Genomic DNA, 25,949 nt, shown 5'->3' with positions numbered 1-25,949 from the left:
GCTGTCTTGCCCTGGTGGTGATGTTTGCCTGTGCCTGGGCCCCCGCCTCGGCCCTCCGCTTGGCAATGCCCACTGGGCTGCTGGCTGAAGGAGGCCCCACCCTGTGGAGCGCTCACCTTGGTTTCCTCGCGGGGGCTGGGCTGGCAGGTCTTCCTGAACACCGAGATCTCCGCCTGAGCGAGAGCCCAGCTTCCCCAGCAGCGGGCCCTGAGCCAGAGAGGTGACCCCGGCCCGAAAGCCAGCTCTCCATTCAGTGCCTCAACGCGCAGTTGGACCCCACCCGGACACGCAGGAGTCTGAGCATGAGACGCCCCTGCCAGGACCACGGTGCCGTCTCACTCACTGCAGGCTGGGAAAGGCTGTCGTTGAGTCTGAGAGCCACCGCCCACAATGCCCTCCTCAGCCCCTGCTCTCCTCCCAGCGGGACCAAGACCACGGCGGGGGGGGGACCCTTTCTTGTGGGTTGAACTTGCAGAGTGGTGCCAGGGCCTGGGAGTGCCCCCGCCCAGTCCCCCCATCGGCACCTCTGCTCTCGGGTGACTGACTTTAAACCAAGTTCCATGAGCCCTTGCAGACGATAAGCCTCCCAGAGCCCTGCTCTGGGCAGTCAGGAGGCCACAGCGTGGGGCTCTGGCCTGGGGTCATGACCCTGAGGCCTGTGTTCAGTTACCTCAGTTACCGCATGCTCTGTCCCCAGGCTGCATAGCCACTGACCTGTGGGACAGGAAAGCCGGCTGGGAGCCAGTGCCACGCCGTGGGGCCTCCTGCGTGGACTATTTGCAGTGCAGTCCACGCCCGCCCCACAGCACAGCACACATGCGATGCTTCTTGCGTCACCGGCCTCAGTACTGTGTCTGGGCAATTTCTCAAGACTTATCTGATTTGCCCTCGGGTCAAAGCCAGGTGCAGAGGGAACTCCCAGTCTCCGAAGGGCGGCCTTCAAGGACACAGAGCCAGAATCCAGGACACCTTGGGTGACAGCCTGTCCCTGCATTCTGCACCCCAGCCGCTGGGCCCCACGAGCCAGCCAAGCAGTGACGGCCTCTGAAGCCAGGAGCCGGCAGGTGAGCAAGTCCCCCACGCAGGTGTCAGCACGCTGCCCCCCTGGCCCGGCTGACCAGCCAGCTCCTGTGCCAAAGGGCTGGGCTGACCTGGCTTCCCATGCCTGGGTTGGACCTATGGCCCTGGGTCCCCTGGACCGGAGCTGGGTTTAAACTAGCAGCTTGCCATTTGCCATCTGGGGGCAGGGGTGTGTCCTGGGAGGGGTGAGAGTCACACCCTGAACTCTCCCCCAGATCTAGTGGAAAGAACATTCCAGGCCAGGCATGTGGGAAAAGGGAGGCTCTGTGGTATAATGGGTTCTCAGCATCTTTGCCCCCCAGGGGACGTGAGGGCTGAGGCCTGCCAGGCAGTTAACATGCAAAGGTGGGAGTGATTCCCTGTTCCTCAAGCTTCTTTTCTGCCTACTGGCCCCTGCCCCTCCCTCCAGCCCTCCTCCTCCACAGCTGCAGACCCCGCCGGAGCCCCTCCCCTGCCTGTTTGCATTCCTCCTTCCCACCCCCGGCCTTGGCACACACTGCTTCCTGTTTCTGGAACTGTGACCCAGCTGCATCTCACCCTTCTTCTCCCAGCTCAGGCCAGGCCTGCCCCGGCCCCTCAGGCCTTCCCCTGTCTGCTGCGCCAGTGCTGTCCTGGAGCTGGCCTCCTCCGGGGGAAACTTTGGTGTGCTTTCCCCGAGTGTAAAGCAGAGGCAGAAAGCCCAGCCTCGGCCCTTCCGAGTTTTCTCATACTGACGACCCTCCTCGTCTCGAGGGAAGGGGCCGGGGCTTAGCTCCACGGAAGGGGAGCCGCACCCCTGGGGCCGCCCTCCCCAGGCCAAGGCACTCTCCAGCTTCGAGTGTGCCCGTCTCTCCTCCTCTCGCTCTGGAACGGGTGAAAAGAAAAGAAAGATTTCATTTTTTCAGTTTATAACTTTCCTAACTCAAATGTGAAGTAGCATCTCCAACGTCATGGGTGAATACATCGAGCTAGTGGGGCAACTCAGCCCAGTGAAAATTAAGTTCCTGTGGGTTTCTTACGCCTGCTGGTGATTTACAGCCGCTGCCAGTACCCTCCCCACAGCGCCAGCCCTGTGCCCCCTGTTCCCTCAAGGCCTGGGCTTCCACCGTCCTCTCACTCTCTGCCAACCGTCCAGCTCCCCCCGTGACGGTTCAGCCAGCGCCTCAGCCCCTGCGGGCCCGTCCGCCTCTGAGGACAGCAGTCAGCCTCCACCGGGAAGAGGAGCTGGGCAGGAGGTGGCTCAGGCCTTGGGTCAATGGGCAGGGACCCCTGCCCCGGGCAGCCGCCCTTGAGGGGCCGTGGACAAGCATGAGGCGAAGGGGTCGTTCCTGATGGTGCAAAGTTTTGGGAGCACGAGAAAACTGGGCTGTGTCCTAGGTTGACTGGGCAGGGCTGCCTGGGGCCCCATGGTCGGAGAGGCCATGCCACAGGAGGGAAGGGGGAGACGGTACTGCCACCCCCACTTCAGGCGGGACTGAGGCCTGCCACTGGGCTTCCCTCTAGGAGGGGGGAGAACTCCGAGCCTGGAGCTGGCAGGGCCTGGAGCAAACCCCTCCTGCAGGCCACGTCCCCAGCCCAGGCCCACTGGGCTGCTCCTGTCCAGCCAAGGTTGCAAGGGCTCCGAGCCACAGGCCGGGCCAACCCAGAGGCGCCCCGAGGGACTGGCCCTGGTTCGCGTCCCTGCGGCTCCTGTGTTTCTGCCTTCCTGCCCTGGCTCTGCCCTTTCCTCTCTGCCCCGCCTTCCATCTGTGGTCTCTGCATTTATCTGAGTCTCCCTGGATCTCTGTGTCTGTCTCCATCCATCCCTCCTCCCCTACCTCCATCCCCCCCCTCTCTGTGCCCCTCCATCCCCTTTCTGCATCTCTCCAGGCAGGGGGACTTGGGAGCTTGGTCGAATGGGTGTGGTCCGGGGGCAGAGATGTGGTGGGTGTGGTTTGAGGGGCGGAGCCATCCAGGGCACCTCCTCCAGGACGCCCTCCAGCCTTCCTCCTGCAGCTGCCTTTCCAATATTGCCTAACCCTGTACGGTGTGCTTGCCTCAGCCACCCGCAGGAATGAGGCACTGCTGGGCTCCGCCCTGTCCTTCCGTGGGTGCCTGGGACCCTGACCCCAGGCAGGCCACCGGTGCACACAAAACAGCTCGGAGTGGTAGTGAGGAAGGAGGCGCGTGGCCCAGCCCCGGGGTTCGTCCCCGACTTCCCCACCCAGAGACACAGAAAATGCTGAAGCTCAGCCCCTTGGCGTAGGGACCCCGAGCCTTGCACTTCCGAAGATCCTTTGCGGGGGACCCCAGCCCCACGAAGGCAAGGCCATTTCCCCTTGGATTCCCCCCCCAGGGGCCAGTGCCAGGCATGGGTGCCCCCTCCCCTCACTCTGCGAGGGCAGCTCCACGCCTGGGGACAGGGCAGGTCCACTGTACGGTGTCCCTGCCCTGGAGGGGCTCGCACTACCTTTGGGGCCGAGGCAGGGGCACTGGGGTTTCTGAGGTCCTGGGTGCCCTGCACTAAGGCGGGCCTCACCTCAGCCTCAGAAGGGTCTTTCTCTGGACCTGAGCATCTGTCCCAGTGGAAGGTGGAAGGGGCTCAATTGTGTCCCCCAAAACTATGTTGAGGGCCTAGCCCCAGTGCCTGGGAAGAAGGTGCCTCTATCTGGGAAAAGGGTGTCTGCAGCTGTGCTTAAGGTCAGGCTCTTGATGAGATCACCCTGGGTAGGTGAATGTCTGTAGAAGGTACAGAGATGAGAGACACACATGGGGAGAGGCCACGTGGGAGTGAGGCAGAGGCTGCACTGGTGCGTTTACAGCCCGGGGCCCCAAGGATTGCCAGGAGCCGCCAGAGGCTGGGAGAGGCAGCAAGGATTCCCTCTCAGAGACCCCAGAAGGAACCAGCCCTGCTGACACTTTGACTTGGGGCTTCCAGCCTCCAGACCGTGAGAGAATAAACTTCTGTTGTTTTAAGCCTCCCGTTTTTTGGGCACTTGGTTATGGCCACGCCAGGAGATGAATACAGGTGGTGAGCTCCCTGCAGCAGGAGGTGTGCAAGCAGAGGGTGGATGGCCACGGGCAGGGGTGTGGTAGGCAGGAGCAGCCCTGGGGCCTCAACGTGTCTGTCCATCCATCGGTCAGAAAGAAGCTGGGAGAACAGCCATGACGCGATACCCGCTGTGGGAACATTTCCTCCAGACCGAGGCTGGAAGGGCGGGCGGACTCGGGGCCCAGAGTCACACACTGCCCACTGGAGGTCCTGGAGGGCCCCGGCGTCCCACTGCCTTCTCCATCCTCCTCTCAGGGGTCTTCCTGTCCACCGAGTCTGCGCCTCCAGAGTCAGACTGGCCCCTTCGTGGTGTACATTCTGGCTCCAGCCAGCAGGTGAGGAAACCCAGAAGGCAGGTTGACTCCATCCTCCATGCCCAGGCCCTCCTCAGCGGGACATTTTATACTGATTCGAGAGGACCAGGGCACATGGGCCCTCGCCAGCATGGCATCCGAACCTCAGCATTCAAAACTTGGCAGGATCTGGCCCTAAACCGTCTCCCTTTTAGGGTAATGAAGGCACCCCCAGCGCCCTCACCAGCAGCACGGAGTTGGTGCAGGTGGGCTCCGGGGGCCTCCTTAGAAAGCTTCTTAGGGCACCCTGCCCTTTAAAGGTTCCAGGGCATTGTCACCCCCTCCACCTCAGACTTGCACTTTTCTTGACTGAAACCACAGAAGCCCAGCAGAGAATCCTGAAGAGGCTCACTGGCCCCCAGCCGCCCCGGTCCCTTCTGGAACCTCCCCCCGTGACAGGAGGAGGGGACGGGAGAATCGGCCCTGGTGGAGGACTGGGCAGTGGCGCAAATTGAGCAAGCTCTCGCCTCAGGTCACCAGGTCCAAACGGCAAAAACGTACAAGGGGTTAGGACTTGGCACTTGGAGAAGGTTCGACAGTTCCTGGCACACAGGGAAGACCGTTCTGAGCCCCATTTGTAAATGCTTGGCCTGGGGTAGGGTCCCTGGAGGTGGGGGAGAGGAGGGAGGAGTGGGTCCACCTGTCCTGGATGGGAGGGGACAGCTGCAGGGAGGGGAGGAGGAAGCATGGCCAGGCCCTTCCCGAGGAGGGAGGGTGCTGGATTTTCCCCAGGCGTGGCCCGAGGTATAAAAGGTGCCGCAAGCCGGCTGCAGCCAGGGCAGCCACGGGTACGCCAGGACCGCCAGGTGCGCCGCCGCGGAGCCCGGAACCCAGCCCCCGCTGCGATGGTGAACCGCTCCCCTCCCCGCCCTCCCACCTGGACGGTGCCGCCTGGCTTGCCGCCCGACACCCAGGCTGAGGACGTTGCGGCAGAGTCCAGGAAGCCGCCCAAATCTGGGGGCAAAAGGGAGCCAGGAGCCCAGATACCCCCGGGCCTCCGTTTCCGCACCTGTAGAGGGAGGCTACGTCCCCCCGCCCGCTTCCCACAGGGAACAGAGCCAGCGGCGGGCAGGGCGGGGCCCCTCCCCGGGGCGCCGCTGACCCCCCACCGCCTGGTCCACCAGCCCCTCCCTGTCCTCCTGCTCCTGCTCTGGCCGCCCACCAGCCTGGCTCTCCACAGACCCCCACTCCGGCCGGGGGCCCGCACCCACGCAGCCGGGACCCCGCGCTGCTACTCGGCGGCGGAGCTACCCCTGGGCCACGACCCTCCCCACCTGCTGGCTCGAGCGGCCAAGTGGGAGCAGGCGTTGCCGGTGGCGCTGGTGTCCAGCCTGGAGGCAGCGGGCCGCAGGGGCCGGCACGCAGGGCTGCCGGCCGGGAACCAGTGCCCTGTGCTGCAGCCCGAGGAGGTGCTGGAAGCTGACGTCCACCAGCGCTCCATCTCGCCCTGGAGATACCGGTGAGAGCGGGCCTCCCCGGGCACGGGCCGCTGGGCCCCCCGAACCTCAGCGCTCTCGCCTGCTGACCTCCGGTGGGCCCGCCCCACCACTGGGAGGTCAAGGCTCCCCCGCGAGCTGGTCCTCGCCCAGTGTCTCATCAGACCGCAGCCCAGACCTCAGACACCAGGGTCCCCTTGGGAAAATTTGGGGGGCCCCCATTTGAGTCCTTGCAGGGGTGGGGCTGGGACTGGCAGGGAGAGAGGGGGGCTTCTGGGCCCTGGGAGGGCCGTGGGGCACATGCACAGTCTCACTTCCTGGGCACCAGCTGCGTGCCAAGCCCTCCCAGCGCCCCACACCTCCCGCCCTGCGGCCCGGAGCCGCCCTGAGCGCGTGGGGCAGCTGTGGGGCCGCGGGCAGGGAAGGGGGCGCCCGCCCGGGCTCTCTGACACCCCGCCTGTCCCGCAGCGTGGACACGGACGAGAGCCGCTACCCCCAGAAGCTGGCCTTCGCCGAGTGCCTGTGCAGGGGCTGCATCAGCACCAAGACAGGCCGCGAGACGGCTGCGCTCAACTCGGTGCCGCTGGTCCAGAGCCTCCTGGTGCTGCGCCGTCGGCCCTGCTCCCGGGATGCGGCGGGGGTGCCCACGCCCGGGGCCTTCACCTTCCACACCGAGTTCATCCGAGTGCCCGTGGGCTGCACCTGTGTCCTGCCCAGGTCGTCCCGGTGATCACCGGCTCGGCTCCTGGACTGGCCTCCAGGGACGCCCCTCCTATTTATGTGTATTTATCGGGTATTTATGTGCACCCCTGGGGCCCTGGGCAGGTACTGAGGCTCCAGGCCTCTGCTTTGAGACCTGGCCTGGGAAGGGCCCAGTCCCCGGTGCCTGGGGGATGATCCTGTGCTGGGCAGCCCCCAGCTCGAGATGCAGTTTATCCTTTGACAAAAACAGCTGGGCTAGAAAGAACATTCTCACTCTTCTAGAACTTGCTAAAACACCTACAGAAAAGGGAAAAGGTGTTCTGATGGCCACCTCCACTTCCTGGCCACCTGGGCTCCCCTCACCCCAGCCCCCTGGGAGGAACAAGCACCCGTGTTTCTAAAACAGCTATTTATTTTACACGTGAATACGCGTTGTCTCACTGGTAAACAGTATCTCAGAGCACAGCACTGGCTGGCCCAGAGGACAGCAGGTGAAGCCACTCTCTCACCCTCTACCCTGCCTGGTCGTTAACACCCAGCTGGTCCCCCAGGGGCAGCCACTGGCCCAGATCATGGGGTGTCCTTCTAGGAAGGTCTATGCATGGACCCAGGTGCACCCAGTGCGGGCTTATGTTTTAACGCAGAGTGGAGCCCAGGTGTGCCCTGCTGGCCATGCAGTAGCTCCCGGGTCTGGCGATGGGACTCGTTCCCAAAGCCCAGCCCTCTACCCACAGACGTGGGTGTGGCCCCTGGGGACTACCTCCCTACCCCATGGACAGGTGTCCTAGGGTGACTTCTCGGGGGGTCTGCTCAGGGGGACATGTCTTTGTAGCCTGGCTGAGTCATGCTCCCCCAACCCCAGCAGAGGCCCAGGCAGCTCTGGACACCTCCTTGGGCTTCTGTCCACCACGGGTGACCTGCCAGACGAGGGGCAGCCAAGCTAACGGGCACCCCCCAGCTCAGGCACCCGGCCAGCCACCTGAGAACCACCTGACCTATCACGACAGAAGGTCCTGGCTCAGAGCACGTTTTGGGGCAATGAGTTTAGGGGCCCAGGAGTGCGTGGCCTCAGCAGTTCTGGATCAGCTACGATGCCCGCTTTGGAGCCTCGGTCCCCACACCTGTGACGCACGTCAGCTCTAAGGGCTGTAGGGCTGCAGGGCAGTTGTCTGCACCCCCTGCCACTTCCATGTGCTGATTGACACCTACTGTGTGTAAGGCCCAGGAAAGGGGGGGGGTCTCAGAAGGCTACCTGGAGGAGGTAACCTTTATCTTGAGCTTGGAAGGAGTCTTCAATCAGCACTTACTGAGTTTCTGTGAGCTGAAGCCCAGGACTGGGATCAGAGCAGTGAACAAAATGGATAGCTCCCCACCTGCCCCATGGGTGACCGACAACCACGGCACCAGCAGCGAAGCCCTGGGCCGGTTGGTGGTGAAGGGATCAGGGAAGGGAGAGGGGCTGCAGTGGAGGCCACCTGAGAACCACCTGAGTGGCCATCCAGGGCCCGGTGCTCCAGGCAGAGGGGATGGCCTGTGCAGAGGCTGAGAAGGTGGCCTGCCTGTGCCCAGGGGTCAGTGTGGCTGGAGCCCAGTGGGCGGGGTGACAAGGGTCAGAGCAGATGGGGCCGGGGGCCGGAGACAGTGTCCGTCCTGGGCCATGGGAGCCTGTGGGCTCTCAGCTGGGCACCGGGCGGAACAGGGCAGCGCTGGGAGTGGCCTGGGAGTGGGGGCGGAGGAACGGTGGGCCAACTGGAGTGTAGGCTGACAGGCAGTGTGCCCTCCAGGCCAGAGGTCCCTAGAGACCCCCAGCTCTGAAAGTGTGGGAGCAGGAGGCGAGCAATTTAAGGGCTTTTCCAGACTTCGGGGGAGTGGGTGCCGGGGAAGGAAGGGGCTTCCCAGGCTGGGGTGTGAGCTGAAGCCAGGCAAAGCTTTGGGGGCCACAGGGGCTCCTGGCCCCCCCATGGCTACTGTGGTGTGTGTGGGGTGTGTGCGAAGGGGGCATGTATGGTGTGTGGGTGTGTATGTGTTACCGAACCCACTTGGGGTTCACTCACCCACTGAGTACTCCCCCACCCTCCCTCCCTCACTCTGTCTTTAAAAACCTTTCCCTTAAAGCCACCAGGGAGTTGGGGGTCTTTTGAGCATTAGCTGCCTGGACTCGCTTGGTGCCTGCAATAAACCCTGCACCTGCCTTCACCACAACGCGTGTCAGCAGACTGGCTTAGCTGTGCGTGGGTGAGCAGACCCGAGTTTGGTTTGGTAACAATTTTGGCGACCTGGCTGGAGCGGAAGTCCCAAGTGGGCACCTTGCCCACGGCACATTGGCCCCAGGGTGGTCCGAGGGGTGCTCCAGCAGGTGAGTCCTAGCAGGTCAGGGAGCTGGGGGGACACATACACCCTCCCCCCAGACCTGAGACGTTCTTTTCCAGAGTAGAAACACAAACACTTGGAATTCCAGATACGTGTTTCATGGAATAGGCGATGCATCGAGATCCCAGTGCCAGTGAGGAAGATGATAGCCCTGTTGCTGGTGAACCTGAAGGAGTCTGCAGAAAAGGGGGGGCCCCGGGCTGGGGGCTGCCCACCCCCACCCGTCTGCAGGAGAAGCCCTCGAAGCTTTGGCGGGACGGGAGTGGCTCAAGGCCCTGGTCACACGACCTCATCAGTCACTGGCATGGGGTTTTCCTGGGGGCCACCCACAGGGACCCCTGCCACCTCCTCCTCACTCGGCTTCTTGCGGGCCTCGGCCGGGGGCCGGGGCGGGGGGTTGCTGGGTGGCTGCTTGATGGTGCCCCCCACCTGCGGCCGCTTCTTGGGCTTGGTCTCGATGGGGGTCCACCGCTCCCCGTGGATAGCCGCCTGCAGGACATGGAGGGGCTGGGCTGGGGGTCCTTCCAGGCCGCCCCTGCCCCGCCATACCACCTCCCCGCGCCTGTGCTCCCCCACCCCCGCCAGAAGCCAGGACACAACCGAATTCAGTGAGACCTGAGGGGATTGGAGCTCAGAGAGGTTATTTGATGGGCCTGAGGCCACACAATCAGAACCCAGCTATTTCACCACAACACAAGGGGCCCCACAAGGGCGAGGGGTGCTGAACCCCGGGGCTCCTGAAAGATCCCCTGGAGGCAGCTTCCAGGCGCATAGCCCAAGACCAGCCTTCCTCCCAGGGACTAAGGGCCAGGAGCAGGACAGGAGCCCAGGCCCGAGTGGCCATGATGCTGAACTGAGGCTGGCAGCTCTGGGTGAGGGGGCTGGGGAGAGGCCCAGGAGGGTGGCCAGGGAGGCCAGGGGCCCAGGTGTGTTGAGGAGGAAGAGTGCACAGCCCAGGGAATTTGCTGAAATGCAGACTCCAGGGCCAGAGGCCAGTGGACCTAAGAACGTGTATCTTTCATTTTGTATCCCCTAATACATTAGTTGATTAAAAACATCTGTGACAGTATATACTTTATGGAGCATAAGAGTAAAGTGCATTTCTACAATCACACTCCTAAAGCACACACTGGAGCACCAGCGCTTCCCTGGTGGCGCAGTGGTTACGAGTCCACCTGCCAGTGCAGGGGACACGGGTTCGAGCCCTGGTCCGGGAAGATCCCACGTGCCGCGGAGCAACTAAGCCCGTGCACCACAACTACTGAGCCCACACGCCTAGAGCCTGTGCTCCACGACAAGACAAGCCACCGCAATGAGAAGCCCGCGCACCGCAATGAGGAGTAGCCTCAGCTCACTGCAACTACAGAAAGCCCGTGTGCAGCAACGAAGACCCAACGCAGCCAAAAAATAAATTAATAAATTAAGAGAAAAAACAAACAAACAAACTAGAACAGTCTATCCCAGAAGGTAAAACTAGAAAGTTGAAGGAAGAGAATGCAGGAAAATACGGCATACGGGCAGGGAAATCCTTTTTCTTTTTTTTTTTTTTTTTTGCGGTACGCGGGCCTCTCACTGTTGGGGCCCCTCCCATTGCAGAGCACAGGCTCCGGATGCACAGGCTCAGCGGCCATGGCTCACGGGCCCAGCCGCTCCGCGGCATGTGGGATCCTCCTGGACCGGGGGCATGAACCCACGTCCCCTGCATCAGCAGGCGGACTCTCAACCACTGCGCCACCAGAGAAGCCCCGGGAAAGCCATTTTTAAAAAGCACAATCTATAAAGCAAATAAATATATTAGACAGACAGACTTCTGCTCAGTGAAGAATTCATGGACAAAGATCTTAAGAGAGAAGGAGGAAGTATCCACAATGGCTAAAACCTACAAAAGATTCACAATTAAAATACACGTGACATTCCTGCAAACTAACAAGAAAAAGACAAAACCCCAATAGAAAAATGGGCAAAAGATCTGAAGAGGCAGCGTAGAAGCACTCAGACAGCTGAAGCGAATGAGGAGGCGGCCAGCTCGTAATCAGTGGAGCAATCAAGTGAAAATCATCAGGCCCTGTTGGCCTGACTGAAGCTGGTGGCCGTGGCGGGGCTGGAACCACGGCTCGGCAGGTCAGGGGCACCGCGCGTAGGAGAACAGCGAGCGTCCAGCAGCCTGTGCCCGGTGGGGCCCCCGCGCCATCCCTACCGCCCCCCGCCCTGCTGTAAAGGTGGCTTCGTGCAGCCTCACTGACCAGGGGCCCTTTGCGTAACCTGGACTCCAGGCAAACCCAGCCCCAAGGGTTTTGCACGTGGCATCTGCCCTGCTCACGAGCTCCTGACAGCATCCCGAACTGGATGAGAAACGTTTGAGCAGTGGATCCCAATCCAGGCCGGGCCTGCCGGCCGTGTGACCTGGGCCAGCCACGTCCCCTCTCTGAGCTTCCACCGCTTGTCTGTGAAGTGGAGGCCCCGCCTCCCACCTCGCAGGGCTGCAGCGCAGGTTACAGAGGACGTAGGGGAACGGTTAGCACGTTAGATGAGCCAAAATGGAGGCTACGTTGTAACTGTCCCCACGGTGTGAGCAAGGACACGGGCTTGGCCTGCAGGGCCAGCCATGGGGCCAAGGCGGTCAAGGACCAGCGGGGCTGACCACGGAGGACACTACTCACCATCAAGTAGATGCTGCTTGCGATGGCCAGGCAGGCTGTGCCCAGGATGGTGGCGAGCAGGAAGCCGGCAGGTACCGACAGCCTGGGGCGGGGGTGGAGGAAGGAAGACAGTCAGAAGCGGGGTCTGCAGCCCCAGGCCTTGGTCAGAGACCACAGGATCTCAGGACAAAGCCTCCAGGACCTTGAGCAGAGGGGATGCCCAGTGCTGCCCAGGCTGGGCTTCTAACTTTGGCCCCGGAGCTGTTCTCTGTGTGGTTTGCACAGGGCAAACCGGGCAGACATAGGGGCAGGGCGCTGGGCCCCCAGCCACCACCCAGGGAGGAGGCCCAAGCAGCTGCAGAGGCGCTGCGTGTGGCGGTCTCCCCGGCAGCGACCACCAGACTCATTGTGGGACGGCTGAGCAGAACCGCCCAGCTGAGCCCAGTCAACCCCAGAACACTGATTATTCCTGACTTAAGCTACCAGGTTGGGGTGAATCGTTACCCAGTAAGTAATGACGGATACAGGTTTAGGGAACCTCTGGCAGAGCCCGGGAGGGGCCTGAGTTGAGCCCAGCAGTCCTCTGCCGGCGGCGCTGGTGATCCCAAGGGGGCAGAGACTCACCCCAGGTGCAGGAAGGCCCGGATGTAGTAATTGCTGGTGAGAGGCCCGAACACCTTCACCACTCTGGTCAGGTACTTCTGTCCGCTAGGCAGAGGGGGGGAGGGGAGACAGACCGCATGCAGCTCAGCCCACCCCACCGCCCACCCCGGCCCAGAGCGCCCGGCTCTTCCTCCCAGGGGCCCGGGGGCTCAGCGGCTGGGCAGACACCGAGTGGGCTGGTGCTGGGGACAGGACCAGGTTCCTCCGGGTTACGGCTCCTGGGGAGGCCCCCAGAGCAGGGGAGGGGAGACTCACCACCTCTCCATGGTGGAGCCCTTGCTCCTCTCCCCCCGGGGGTACTCTAGCAGGCAGATCAACACACCTGCCGCACTGAAGCTGCGGTTAAGGAACAGCCCAGCTCAGCCTGAGGGGCCGCAGTGAGCCCCCTCTGCTGATGAGAAAAGAGAGAGGTGCAGCCGCTGCCCGAGGTCACACAGCTGGGAAACAAACAGCTGGGCGGCATTCCCGTAGCTCTGGCCACTTTGCTGCCTTCTTTGCTGTCCTGTGCCCTCCCTCCCCCCCCGTCTGCCCTGGCCTCCAGAGAGCCTGTAACAGCCGGGCTGGCGGGGGGAAGGGGGGACCCGGTCCACTCGTGGATAGGCCCGGCCGGCTAGGGAGGGTGGCTGATAGACGGGGGTGTGGAGGGGGTCCCAAGCATCCCCGAGGCCTCAGTGCCACCCTCGGGGCACTGACACCTCCCACCCCGCCAGGGCCCGGCCGGGGTGTCTGTCACACCTCCCTGCTCTGAGCCCCTCCTGCCTTCCAGGGGCAGCGGCCTCTCTACCACCCCCGACCTGGGGCGTGCAGCGGGAGGATACATGGAGTATGCGCCCAGGTACCACTGGGCAAACTGGCCGGCCGTGGCCACAATGCCCCCGGTGATGAGGACTGTGGACAGAGGAGAAGCAGGTTAGTAGGGGCTCCACCCCGTGCCTGCAGGGGCTCTGGCCACCTCCCTGTGCTCCCACCCCCCAGAGGGGCCACCAGTCCACCACAGAGCTGCCCTCTGTCCGCCACCGCGTTAGCCCAGGAGGGGGACCCAGGCGGGTGCCGCCCCTGGCCGGTGACGGGGAATGGCCGTAGGCATGGGGGTCGGGACGCCTTCCCCTGGGAAGCAGCATTCGAGCCAGGGAGGGGCCTGAGGGGCTGCTGAGGGATGTGTGGGAGAGGAAAGGCCTGGGCTCCAGCCTGGACACACTCCCCAGGCCCCTGACCCTCAACACGCTGAGCGTTTGCTCGATGCATTTAAAGACTGCACTGTTGGTTGCTGATTTTGTACCGGCTGCGTGGATGTTCTCTCCCGGCTGGGGGTGTCCTGGACGACCCCATTCGTGTGTTTTGTGTGATGCTGCTCCTCCCACCAGTTCTGAGTGGACTTGGTCTCTCCAGCCCTTTACCTGCAGCTCTGTGTGCACCTGCCGTGAGCGAGCGTATTTGTCTTTCCTCCCCAGTAATTTTTTTCTTTTCTGTTGCGGTAAAATCAGTGAACAGCTCAGTGGCGTCGCAAAGCACATTCACATTGTTGTGGCACCGTCACCACCAACCATCCCTCGGATTTCCAGTCATTTATTGAGGTATAATTATTACATAAAGTGCACAGACTTTTTATATGTGTGACCCCCTACGTGATCTCCACCCAAATCAAGATTCCCGCCACCCGGAAAGTTCTCTGAGGCCCTTTTTTGCTGAACCGAACGTTTGTCCAGGCCCTCCCTGCGGTGGTTTGCGTGGAGCTCCAGCTCACTCTTTGTCGTGCTGGGTAGTTTCCTACTGTGTGAATCCACCACGATTTATTTATCCATTCTCCTGTCTTTGGGACATGTCAGTTGCTTCTGGTCTTGGGCTATAATGAATAAGCTGATAGAGCTAAATTCTTTATAGTTTAAGCAATCTGATAGTGAATTTAACACCTTTTATTGACTGTGATTGCAGATAACTTACTTTGCTATCTTATTTGTGTTTTCTCTTGAACTAGCTTTTTTTTGTTGCTTCTCCTGCCTTCTGCTGACTTGATCAAACTTTAATTTTTAAAATTCCTCTTTCTGGGACTTCCCCTGGCAATCCAGTGGTCAAGATTCTGCGTTTCCAATGCAGGGGGCACGGGTTCAATCCCTGGTTGGGGAACTAAGATCCCAATGCCACGTGGCGCAGCCCCAAAAAAAAAAAAATTCCTCTTCCTGAACCACATGTGGACTTTAGAAGGTTTAACTTCAGTCTCACCCCAAATTACCCACGATTATTAATTATTTACGGTCAGTGTCTTCACGCTGCTGTGGCCGTCCTTCTCTCTGGATCCACCTTCACTCTCGCTGTAGCACATCCTTCAGTAGTTCTTTCCGGTGACCTGAACTTCCTGGTCAGTGGGCCCTGTGGCACAGGGTGGGGGAGGGCAGCCCGCCCTCATGCGCAGTACAGGCCTGAGTTTCCAGCGGTTTTGTCTTGGTCGAGTCGTTCTTCATCCAGGCTCCAGGGGCAAATGGCACAATTCCTTGGGGGGGATGATCTTTTGGTCTGTTTCTTCCCGGCTCTGGCCTCAGAATCTCAGTGGGTAAAAGCCCTGACTCCTGGCACCCCTCCCTTCGGCCCCTGAAGCCTCATCATTTCCGCTGGTGTCAGGCTCAGCTACGTTCATGTTCATGCTTGCTGTGCTCTCAGCACCTCCCTGAGCTGGAGGAGGGAAGGGACGTTTCCCCTGCATTCAGGCAGCACCATGTCCACTCGACCTGGGGGTGTAATTTCCTTGGCCTGAGCCTCCATCATTAGCGAGAGCCTCAGCTCCCATGGGGCTGTGGTCTCACGATGGGGATGGAAACTTCAGCTAGTGGTGAACCAGGTGAACGTGGGCAGAGGTGCTGGCTACGTCAGGCTGTGTGCTCTGGAAAGACTTCTCTGAGCAGGTGGATGTGAGCTGAGAGGTCGGCTTCAGGAGGAAGCCGCTCCCGCAAAGGCCAGGGTGGGTGGGCCCCAGAGGACTAGAGGGCCAGGGGTGGAGCGGTCGGAATCGGAAGGGACATGGTCTGATTAGATGGGACTTTCTACAATAAAAAGGGCCCAGGGGCTGCGATGCTCGTGGGGCCTGGCCTGGTCAGCCCGGAGGGCTGTAGTTAGTACTGAATCAGGAGGAAAAGTCAGCAAAAGGAGGAATTTGGAGCCAGAAGGGGGACCTTCTGAAAAACCGCCCCCTTTGATGGTGGAGGAAGCTGAGCTGTAGTCATTGCGGGGGGGGGGGGGGGGGATGGTGGGGGGAGAGGACAGCTCTGGGCAGAAGCGAGGAGAGCCAGGTACTGACCCCCTGGGTTCTCAGCCATTTAGACGCCAGAAGGGGGCCTGTCTGCCTGGACCCAGATCTTGGGGCTGGTGCCCCAAAGCTGCCCACCTCCCAAAACTCAACCTTACAGCGCTCCCCTCTCCACCCAGCTTCGCTGGCTCCTCCAGTCCCCAGGATGGGGGTGGGGGCCTCAGGGTGGGTCCCAGGTAAGCGGTGGTGGGCTGAGACCCTCCTCATCACCATATCCCCCAGTCCTCCCACCCGCCCACTCGGACTGGGTGTGGGGCCTTCCTGGCAGGGGCAGGGCCGTGAGCGGCTTCTTCTTGCTTCAGGCCCCGCCGCCTCCCGAGAGGTTCCCGAGTCTGTACAGCACGGGCTTCCGCCCGCCCCCGTGAGCGCAGGGCGGCAGGGTGACGGCGCCTTCCCTCCCCAGAAGCAGCCCCAGGGGGCTGGGTGGGAGGAGGTCACATGGGCTGTTTCTAGCCGCCTTGTGCAATGGCCTTCGGAGCCGACTCAAGGCTGGGCCCCAGAGACAGAGCGGTCGCCCCCCATGGGCCAAGTCCAAGGCCAGGAGGCAGGAGGAGCCCACCTCCACACCCCAGGACCCCCGGGGCAGGAGGGGCCAGTCCAGGCAGGGGTGGGTCAGGCCAGGTTTTCCCAACCCTGCTGGCTGGTGACTCTCCGGAAACCCCCGGGGGCAAACGCTTCTTCCCCCCGACTGTAACTTCCTCTTTTGACGGGGGGGGGGGGGGGAGGGGGGAGGGGGGAGGAGTGAAAGGACAGAGGATGGGGTGTGGGTGTGCAGGGTCTGCAGGGGCAGGAGGGCCCCGGATCCCCCTCCCCAGCCCCAAGGCTCCGCTCGGAGCCTGCTGCCTGCTCCCAACACAGGCCCCCAGACCCCTTCCCGCTGGAGTCTCCAGTCTCGGGGCCCCCACCCCCAGGCTTCAGTTCCCACTTCCTGGCCTGCAGCCCAGGGCCTCTGGCTCCTCAGGACCCTCTCCCGCCCCCTCTCCAGCCTGCCCCCTCCCCGTTTCCTCGGCCATAGCCTGGGGCCTCCAGGCCCCCACTTCCCCAGCCCGGGCTCCAGCCTGGACTGCCGCGGCACCCCTCACCCCAGGCGCAGCCGCCCTCTGCAGCCCCGCCCCCAGTGCGGCAGCCCCCCACTCACTCAGGCCGGACGCCAGCGCCTGCTCGTTGGCCCACATGGCCCACTCGATCTTCCCCATGGTGGCGACCCGGCTCGGACACAGCTTAGGCCCTTCGGATCCCGCGTCCCCAGAGCTCCGCCTGCCTCCCGCCCCGAGTCCCCCCGAGTTCCGGCGCTGCCCGGCCCGCCCCGCCGCTGGCCCCGCCCCAGCCCCGGTTCCCCAGGTGGCAGGCAGGCCTGGCGGCAGGTGGGGTCGCAGTGCTCCCAGGAGCCTCATCCCCCACCCCCGCCCCGAGAGCCTGGGACCTGGAGCTCAGGAAGGGGCCCTGCTCAGCCAGCCCAGGCCTTCCTCCATGCAGACCCAGCCAGCTCGGCCGCGGTGGACTCGAGTGGGGGCGGGGCTTCAAGCCAGGACCCCTGAGCTTCGTGGGGATCCCTCCCCGGAGGTCAGCGCAGGCCCAGCCTCCACCTCATTTGGCCCTGGGCTAGTGCAGGTGTGGACAGGTGTGGCCTCTGCAGGCAACCCTTTGCTCAGAGACTAATTTGGGAGGGGTGGTGCTGAGAGTGTGGGAAGCTTCTGGGAAAATCCAGAATGCAGGGGTGCTGGGCCCTGTCCTCTGTCCCCTCCCTCCTCTGACCCCCCCCCCTTCAGGGTCAAGGTCAGAGTGCTCAGATGCCCTCCCCCTCCTCCCCCCAGCTGGGTTAGGACAACGGGGAGGGATGCGGAAAGTGAGGTCGCTCAGGTCAGAGGAACGGAGAAACTCACTTGGAGGGAGGGCTCTGGTTGCAGACCCACAGCTTCGGGCTGAGTAGGGGCTCCTGCCCGCAAAGCCGCTTCCCACCTCCCTTCCTGGACGGAGCTTAGAGCCAGGCCCAAACCGCGTCCCCAGCCTGTCAGCCTGAGCGACCACGTCCACCACGGTGGACGTGGCCATGGGGCAGGGTCAGCTGAGCACCCCATATGTGGCTGGGCAACAGAGGGCGAGCTGGGGGCAGAAGTCCGAGTCCCCGGCCCCATCTCCCGCCGTGCCCTCCCAGCCCCCTCGGTGAGCTCTGCCTGGAGAGAAAGGAGAAAGCACGCCAGGCAGAGTCCTTGAACTGCCTTTACTGCGGCCTTGGTGCTGCTCCCCCGTCCCCACAGACACAACACTGGTCTTTTTGTGAAGACACCCTGTGCCCACTCGGGGGCCTGGGCTCAGGGTCAGGCGGGGCACTTCACGGGGGTGTCCTGAGGTCACACCCTGTGCTGTGGTCCGTGCTCCAGCTCCGAGGGGGGACCCCGACACGCCGTCGTCTCCAGTGGTAAAGCTGCTGTTGGGGGCAGTGGGAGTGACCCCCGAGTTCAGGGCCAGAGCCCTTTATTGGCAATGCACCGGCAGCTCCCCACTGGCTGGTTTGGTCCCCCAGTGCTTGGATCCGGAACCAGGCTCCCACCTCAGCAAGGTGCTGGGCGCAGGTCGAGGAAAGGTGAGGCACCTGGGGGCCCCGCTCCTGACCGCCTGGGCACCTGCAGGCGTCATCCCACTGTCCAACTTGGCCACAGCACACTGCCCAGTCTGGAGCTAGGCGGCCACCCACAAATCCCAACAAGCGCGGCCAGGCAGCCGCCACACCCGGTTCCCAGTCCCAGCAAAGCGGGCCCTTCTCCCAGCGGTGGCCAGGGCTCCGTCGAGGAGGCGGTCAGGCAGCTGCCTTCGGCAAACCATCGGGACCCAGGAGGTGAGCGCCAGGGTCATCCAGGACTTGAGGCCCGGGTCCCACCTAGGGGGTTGAGGAATCAATGTCAGGGCAGGTGACAGGGAGCGACTTCCTTCCAGGAAGTGCCAGTCAGATGACACCCTCTTGGTGACACCGGGCCCAGGGCCCAATCCTCCAGCACAGCCTCAGTCCCTCCGGGCAGACCTGGGGTGGACAGCAAGTCCTGGGGTAGACGGTAGAGGCCAAGGCCTGGGTGCACAGGTCACGGGTCTGGGAATTGGATGGATGTGGCGGAAATCCTGGCCCTGCCACTCGAGCAGGGACCCTGATCTGTTCTGGGGGTCTCCACGCTCCAGCCCCACCCTCCCCTCCCCTCAGCCTGGGGCTGAGCCCGCAGGGCGCGTGCGGTGTGCGGCCAGGACTCACCTGAGTGGCAATGATGTATTTGATGCCGCCGGGGGTGGTGTCCGCACCCAGCGCAGCCTTAAGCTCATCGGAGAGCGGGACAGGCTCCACGGGCAGCCCCTTCAGAAACCTAGGAGACAAGGCAGGACTGGACGGGGAGTGCAGGGACGGGGCGTGTGCAGAACAGGCAGATCCAGGACGGAACACGAAGCAGCGGCCGGGGGCCGGGGGCTCGTGACTGCCAACGGGGTCGGGGCCTCTGGGGCTGACGGACAAGGGTGCCCAGCATGTTCTTAATGCTCCGGGCTGTACACCTCAAAGCGGTTCAATGGTGGGTTTACGTTACGAGCATTCACCAGGCGCACAGACGCTGCGCGGGAAGGCCGAGGGCCTGGCGCTGTCACCGAGGGGCGGGTTTCGGGAAACCTCCACGAGGCTTGGGTGCCGCCTCTCACCCTGGCCCACGGCTGCTGCTGCGCCCCTTGGGGGACACAGCTTAAGAAGAAAAGGCCTCAGCTGACGCTTGGGTTGGTGCTTAAACCTACAAACTACCCCCAGGGTGACCAGGGCGATGAGTCCTCAGTCGTGGGGCCGGCCCCACGTGGTGTGGAAGGGAGCATCCGGCCCTTCCCACCAGAAGGGGCGCCACCCCCCCTGGGTGACAGATCAAAGGGCCCCACCCACGCTTCCCGCGCCCCTAGCGGGCAGCCATCCCCTCACTGAGTACTGGGTCCCTTAACCAGCGGCGAGGGAGAAATCCAGACGCTGTGCCATCACAGGAGCTGCGGGCGGCACGTGCGTGCCCCCGGGGCTGGGCCGAGCGGAGTAGCATCCGCGGTCACACAGAGGCACACGTGGGACACACCGCCTGCGGCCCCACGGGTCCCCGCCTGCCGTGGCCTCCCGGGAGGGGGCCCACAACTCACTTGTCTCCGTTCAACTCGGGGGGGAAGCTGTGCCTCACGGCAGCCGCGAACTCAGCCACAGTGTCGTCCAGGGTGAAGATCACGGCGTTGGCACCCGCGTCAAATGTGTACGCCACCTGGGACCGCGAGGTCAGACCGGCTCAGACCGGCTCCCAGTGCCTGCAGGCCACCCGCTCACGACGAGGGTGGGGGGCCGTGCAACCAAAACGAGAGCGAGAGGGAGGTGCAGCCCCCAGAGAAGGGGGCTCCGTGAAGCCCTGGCACGACCGGCTCACGGCCCGGGGCGCCCCAGCCCCGCACCTGCCTTGGTCCGCCCGTGGTGCGCGTTGAAGCAGTGCACCAGGTGGATGATACGCCGGGACGTGTCGTTGAGGTAGGAGATGGGCGGGAAGGTGTCCAGGCAGGTGGCGTGGAACTGGTTGCTGTCCTTCATGGTCAACTGGCCGAAGGCCTGGAAGTTGCGCTCCCTGATGCAGCGGGTCATCTCGGCCATGCGTGCCGGCACCAGCGCCTCGGCCCGGAACTGCAAGGCAGGCGGCCACTCCGTGAGCCGAGCAGAGCCACGGGGCCCGGCTTCCGAGCACCCCGGGAGCCACCCGCCCAGCCGGCCGCGGCCTCACCCTGAGCAGGGCGCTGGTCTCCACGCTGGTCTGCATGCCCGCCGTGCTGCCCGTCGGCTTCCTCTCGGTGCTCACCTGCGGCGAGAGAGGGAGGTCTGCACCACGCCCGCGGCCCCGGGAGCTGGGGAGGCCCTCCCGCCCCCAGCTCGGCCCTCCTGCTCACCACGAGGATGAGAACACGGAGTTCCGGCCAGTGTGACTCGGGGGCCACCTGACGGGCGATGCTGTCCTTCCCGTCGGCCCGCTCTCCCATCTGCCACTCCACGAAGCCGCCGTACAGGCTGCGGCAGGCGCTGCCCGAGCCCCTGCGGGCCACTTCCGACAGGTCGCTCTCCACGCCATAGACCCGGGCCAGGGTGTAGGCTGCAGGCAGTGATGGGGGCGGGGAGGCTCAGACAGGCTGGAGCGTCCCTGGCCTGTGCTCAGTGCCACGGGAGGGGGGCACCCGAGGGACGGAGGCTCAGCCCCCAGCTCCACGGCTGGCATCCAGCACCCACGTGCTCATGCACTCAGCCTCCGCAGAGGGCTCTGGCGGGACGGGAAGCCTCCTGGGGACTGGGAGGCCTGTGTGCCGAGGGGCCGGAGAAAGCTTCTCTGAGAAGCTCTGAGGGGTGCTGTTTGGGGCACGGCCCAAGGGACAGAGGGCAAAAAGTGTGCATGCCTGGGGCTGCTGGCAGCGCTGGGCACAGGGCCAGAACTGGTCAAGGGTCTGATGCCAGGATGCGGACCTGGGGGTCCACGAGGCAGGCCGTCTGCCCCCGATGCAGCCTGGCTCACTGGTCTCAGGCTACATGGAGGACGTGACTCAGCTGCCCACCCCTGTGGTAAGTGCCTTTGCCCCCAGCTCGGGGGTGGGGGTCCCCGCTGGAGAGTGAGCCAGCAGAGGGGAGGGCAGAGCAGAGATTCAGAGGGAGAGATGGGCTCCCAGTAGGCCGTTCGAGAGCCTGGGGCTGGCCACAGCCCTTGGGATTCTGCTACATAAGCCAAGAAATCGTCCCCGCTTCGTTTAAGCCAGTTTGAGGGGCGTTCTGTCACGCACAGGGTCCTATACACGGAGCTCAGCGTTCAGACATGTGACACAGCCGAGGCCACGGCCCTATGCCCGGGGCACAGAACTGGGGCCCATCCCGGGCACCCACCTAGGCAGGCGTAGCCCGCCGCTGAGGAGGCCAGGCCCGCGGCCGTGGGGAAGTTGTTCACCGAGGCCACGTGCACCTTGTAGCTGAGGCTGAGGGGCAGCGGGTCCTCGTGGCCGTCGCTCCTCCGCTTGCAGGCCAGGCGACGGACTGCAGGGATAGGAGACAGCGCCATGGGTAAGCACGGCGGGGACCGGCCTCTGTCCGAGCTCCGCATGCAGACTTCCTTCTCGGGAGGCCCCAGGCCCACCCCAGGCCCAGCTGTGCTGATGGGCGTCTGTGGCCCCTGGGGCGTGGGAGGTACGGGGGGTGGCGGCGGCAGCGCCTTCTGTGCACTCGGACCCGCCCAGCGCGAGGAAGGGGCACAGGGGAAGGAGCGGGCCTGGCCTGACCCCAGCATCCCCGGGGCCCCCACTCACTCTCCCTCAGGCAGGCCTGGAGGCGCGGCTGCCCCACATCCTCCTCCCGGCCGTTTAGCCAAATCCGGTCCTCTGTGAAGTCCCTGCTGATGGCGGCCGTTGTGGTGGTTTTTAACTGGGAAAGAAAGTGCAGGGCCTCCTGAGTGGCGGGCATCGGCCAAGCACCCCTCTCTGCGGGGGCCTTTCTGGCCCTGGTCCCTCCTGGGCGCCCACTCAGGGCAGGTGGGCCGGGCTCAGGCGGTGAGAACACCCCATGGGCGTCCACTACCCAAGGCGCGGCCCATGCTCCCATCTCCTGGCAGAGAATGCAGGGCAGGGACCGCCAAGGAGGGGGCCAGGCGTGTGCATGCGTGTGCGCTGAGCACTCCTCACAGTGGGTGATGGCACGCACAGCATTCATTGGCTGGGGATTTGCTGCCACCATCTGTGAACAAAGGTTTTGTAAATATCTTTTCGGGGTGTATCACCAGCCCAGGCTCACCTGATCCTGGTGCAACGTGACACTCAGAGAGGAGTTGATGGGCAGGATCAGCTCCTCGTCTCGCTTTCCCCCTGGAACACATGGCCCACGGCAAAGCCGGTCAGTGTCCCAGCCCAGCAGACTGGCGCACTGTTGCTCCCGCCCACCAACACCCCACCCCTCCCCACCCCCACCGCCACCCCACAGCTCCCCAGTTGCCTGGACCCTGCTCTCTCACTGCACAATCTAAGTCCTCTTCCTGCTGTGCCCCCGCCTTCAGGAAGCCCTCCTGGATTGCTCCCCCACTTCACTTAGCTCCCGAGAGCAGGGCTGGACCCCTTGCTTCACTGCTTCTGTTTTGTCTTTCACTCACTCAACAAATAGCCTCGGAGCGCCTACCAGGTGCTGAGTGCTCTGATTATAAGGCCCTTGCCTTTTCCTCCCAAACAGAAGGAGCCCCAGTTACTGAAAACTCTTCAAATCTCCCTGTTCGTACCCCTTGGAGACAGCATTCCCCCCACTTCCGCTGAGTACTTCCCCTCCTGTCATATCACAGCAAACACAGGAAACCTTCCAGAAAGTCCAAAATTTCAAATCCATTGTTAGGCACAGGTGCTGCACTTTTGTGCAGGGTCTTTGGGGTGGCAGACAGTTACGGGACACAAGAAAGACGAATCCTGGTAGGTAATACAGGAAAGTCCAGAAGGATCCCCCATAAACACGCCCAACTGGTTTCTGACAAAAGGGCAAAAGCGGTTCCTCGGAGGAGGCGCAGCCTCTTCCGAAAAGACTGCTGGGTCACTGGACATCCACCACTGAGCAGAGCTGAGCCCCACATCTCAGACCTTGGACAAAAAAAATCACTCAGAATGAATCACAGACTTAGATTTAAAACGTAAAACCCTAAAACTTTTAGGAAAAAACATAAACGCTCTTCAGGACGTAGGACTAGGAAAGACGGCTCTGACTTGGTAGGAAGGATGGAGAAGGTGACCCACTGGGGCCCTTTTAACAACCTCAGCCCTTTGAAAGACCCTGTTAGGGGGATGGAGAGAGAAGCTACACGGTGGGAGAAAATATCTGCAAACCACACATCCAGCAAGAATTAGTATCTAAAATACAAAGCGAACTTTCAAAACTCAACAGCAGACAATTCAGTTAGAATGTGGACGAAAGTCCTAAAAAGACATTTCACATAAGACTCTCAGAGGGCAAGCAAATGAACACTGGGAAAGCTGTTCAACATCACTGAGCGGCAGGAGAACACAAACTAAAGCCACAGTGAGATGTCACCACCCACCCATCAGAATGGCTAAAATAACAGCTGGTGACAACACCGCATGCGGAAAAGCTGGATCACACCTACATTATATGTTGTTGGTAGGGATGAAAAATGGTACAGCCACGCGGGAAAAGTGTGTTTCTTTAAAAAACCAAACATGCGGGCTTCCCTGGTGGCGCAGTGGTTGAGAGTCCGCCTGCCGATGCAGGGGACACGGGTTCGTGCCCCGGTCTGGGAAGATCCCACATGCCGCGGAGCAGCTGGGCCCGTGAGCCATGGCTGTTGAGCCTGTGCGTCCGGAGCCTGTGCTCCGCAACGGGAGAGGCCACAACAGTGAGAGGCCCATGTAACGCAAAAAAAAAAAAAAAAAAAAAAAAACCAAACATGCAACCACCCTATGGCCCAGCAACTGTACTCCGGGCCATTTATCCAGAAGAATGAAAACTTATGTTCACACAAAAACCTGTACAGGAAAGTTTACGGCAGCTTTATTCATAATTGACCCAAACTGGAAACAGCCCAGCTGCCTTGGAAAGTTTACGGCAGCTTTATTCATAATTGACCCAAACTGGAAACAGCCCAGCTGCCTTGAAAGGGCATATGGCCAAGCAAACTGTGGCCCCTCTACGCTGGGAACGGAACAGAAGAGAATAACTGACTCCAAGATTCACCCGGGCGACTCTCCAGAAACTAGTGAGCAAGAAGAGCGAATCCCAGGAGCATTCCTGAGACCAGAACAAGACAGACACGGAGAGCAGGTGGAGGTGGCAGAGTGGGCGTGACCACGGGAGCCAAGCCCCCGCGGGGACGGGCGACCTGTATGGACTGTGTCTCCCGGTGTCTAGCCCCGCGGGGACGGACGTCCCGTAAGGACAGTGCCCCCAGGTGTCCCGGCTGCAGGTGGTGCCAGCTCCGCGATCGCACTGCCCTGCCGGGTGGAGGGCGCGGCGGGTCCTCACACCTGCACGCGGACACACAATCTCATCCAGACGAGGGCCCAGCCCACCTGCCGCAGCCGGAGGACCCGGTCCACCGCCCAAACCGGCCCCTCCGAGCCTCAGTTTCCCCGTCCGCAGGGCCCCCACATCCCGCGCCCCGAGGCCCGCCACTCACAGTACTTGATGACCGCGATGTTGACCGGCGCGGTGCAGGTCACCACCTCGAGCCGCTTCTCCGAGGCCATGGCCGAAAAACAGCGCGACCCCAGCTCCCGGCAGCAGGCCTTTCCTACCCGCGCCGCAGCCAGCCCCGCGATTGGTCCGCGTCGCCCCACCTGCTCGCGTGCTGCCCAATCAGCGGCGGGCCCTGTCCACGCTCCACCTCTCAGCCAATGACCGGAATCGGACGATGGACTGCAGACGCTGAGCCCGCCCCCGCTGGCCAGCGGACGCGCTCCGGCTCTGCGCAGGCGTGGGGATCTGTCCCAACGCGGTGTCCGCGCAGGCGCCGGCTCTGCGCAGGCGCGTGGCGGCGGCCTTACCGGTAGCGCGCGGGTCCTTGAGGTCGAAGACTCGGGGTGAAAGCTGCTCTCAGCTCGGCAGGATGCGGGCCCCGCCGCCCGGGGTTCCCATAGACTCCCCACCCCTTGGGCGACCTCTTCCTGGGTGGCGGGCTGCTCAGGGAGGAGCTCCTTCGGAGATAGGTGCTTTCAAACCCCGCTCCTTTTTTTAAGCTCCATATAAGCAAGGATTCTTTTTTCCTGGTTGAAGTGGGTTGCCACATTTATATTGACTCTTTTATTGCTGTAAAATGTACCATTTTAACCACTTTTAAGCGTGCAGTTCTGTGGCATTAAGTATCTTTATATCGCTGGGCAGCAATCCCCACCCTCCATCTCCGGAGCGTTTTTTCTTAAACTGGAACTCTTTTCCTTACACAGTAACTCCCAATTTCCCCCTTCCCTTTGTAAAAATTTATTTTTAGCTTTAAAATGATTCAGGTGTCAGTGAAGATAGGAATATGTGATATAAATTCTCTCACTCTGGGGGCTGCCGCCCCAAGTTCTGTTCCTGAAAGTATCAACAAATAGCTTTCTTCCCCTTCGGTGTTTCTTAGAGATCATCCCCGATGATCTAGACTTGCCATAACTTGTCCACCGTGTCCCCTGTTGGTTGACAGTCGGGTTGTTACCAATTTTTGGACACAAGCTGCTTTTTTGTGCAAGTGTGAGTTCTGTAGGAGAAATGCCTGGAATTGGCGTTGCTGGGCCCAGCAGGATGTGCCTAAAGTAATGTGGATAGCTTTTGGCAGGTTCCTTCTGGAAGTCCATTGATCATTGAAGCCCAGCCACCAAAGTAAGGGAGCCCGAACCTTCCCCAGCACGGCGGCTCCCCCT

General features: G+C 62.3%; 2 protein-coding genes and 1 long non-coding RNA gene across 4 annotated transcripts; all 3 read right to left on the bottom strand.

Moving 5' to 3' along the window:
* Positions 1 to 9,027: 9,027 nt before the first annotated feature.
* Positions 9,028 to 16,834, bottom strand: CYBA (cytochrome b-245 alpha chain). Its single transcript, XM_081216426.1, has 6 exons — positions 16,690 to 16,834; positions 13,072 to 13,141; positions 12,509 to 12,583; positions 12,215 to 12,298; positions 11,612 to 11,693; positions 9,028 to 9,440 (listed from the first exon to the last, which is right to left on the bottom strand). The coding sequence occupies exons 1-6, from the start codon at positions 16,745 to 16,747 to the stop codon at positions 9,231 to 9,233; spliced, it is 579 nt and encodes a 192-aa protein (XP_081072552.1). The 5' UTR covers positions 16,748 to 16,834; the 3' UTR covers positions 9,028 to 9,230.
* A 926-nt stretch (positions 16,835 to 17,760) lies between these two features.
* MVD (mevalonate diphosphate decarboxylase) lies at positions 17,761 to 24,848 on the bottom strand. Of its 2 annotated transcripts, XM_081216119.1 has the most exons (11): positions 24,728 to 24,836; positions 23,057 to 23,177; positions 22,354 to 22,424; positions 21,873 to 21,987; positions 21,457 to 21,603; positions 20,481 to 20,680; positions 20,318 to 20,392; positions 20,002 to 20,220; positions 19,698 to 19,813; positions 18,793 to 18,901; positions 17,761 to 18,429 (listed from the first exon to the last, which is right to left on the bottom strand). In XM_081216119.1, exons 2-11 carry the CDS (start codon positions 23,139 to 23,141, stop codon positions 18,349 to 18,351), a joined length of 1,218 nt encoding a protein of 405 aa, XP_081072245.1. In that variant the 5' UTR covers positions 23,142 to 23,177; positions 24,728 to 24,836; the 3' UTR covers positions 17,761 to 18,348. The 2 variants fall into 2 exon arrangements, with proteins under 2 accessions (XP_081072245.1, XP_081072246.1); XM_081216120.1 differs by lacking the exon at positions 23,057 to 23,177 and having other exon boundaries at positions 24,728 to 24,848.
* LOC308605855 lies at positions 23,213 to 24,713 on the bottom strand. The gene is made up of 3 exons (XR_014013731.1): positions 24,202 to 24,713; positions 24,006 to 24,141; positions 23,213 to 23,778 (listed from the first exon to the last, which is right to left on the bottom strand). It is a non-coding gene; the product is annotated as an uncharacterized lncRNA (long non-coding RNA).
* Positions 24,849 to 25,949: the final 1,101 nt, after the last annotated feature.

This window comes from Mesoplodon bidens (genome assembly GCF_964165515.1).
Source record: "Mesoplodon bidens genome assembly, chromosome: 18".
Classification (NCBI taxonomy): Eukaryota; Metazoa; Chordata; class Mammalia; order Artiodactyla; family Ziphiidae; genus Mesoplodon; species Mesoplodon bidens.
This window is presented reverse-complemented; position numbering and strand designations above follow the sequence as displayed.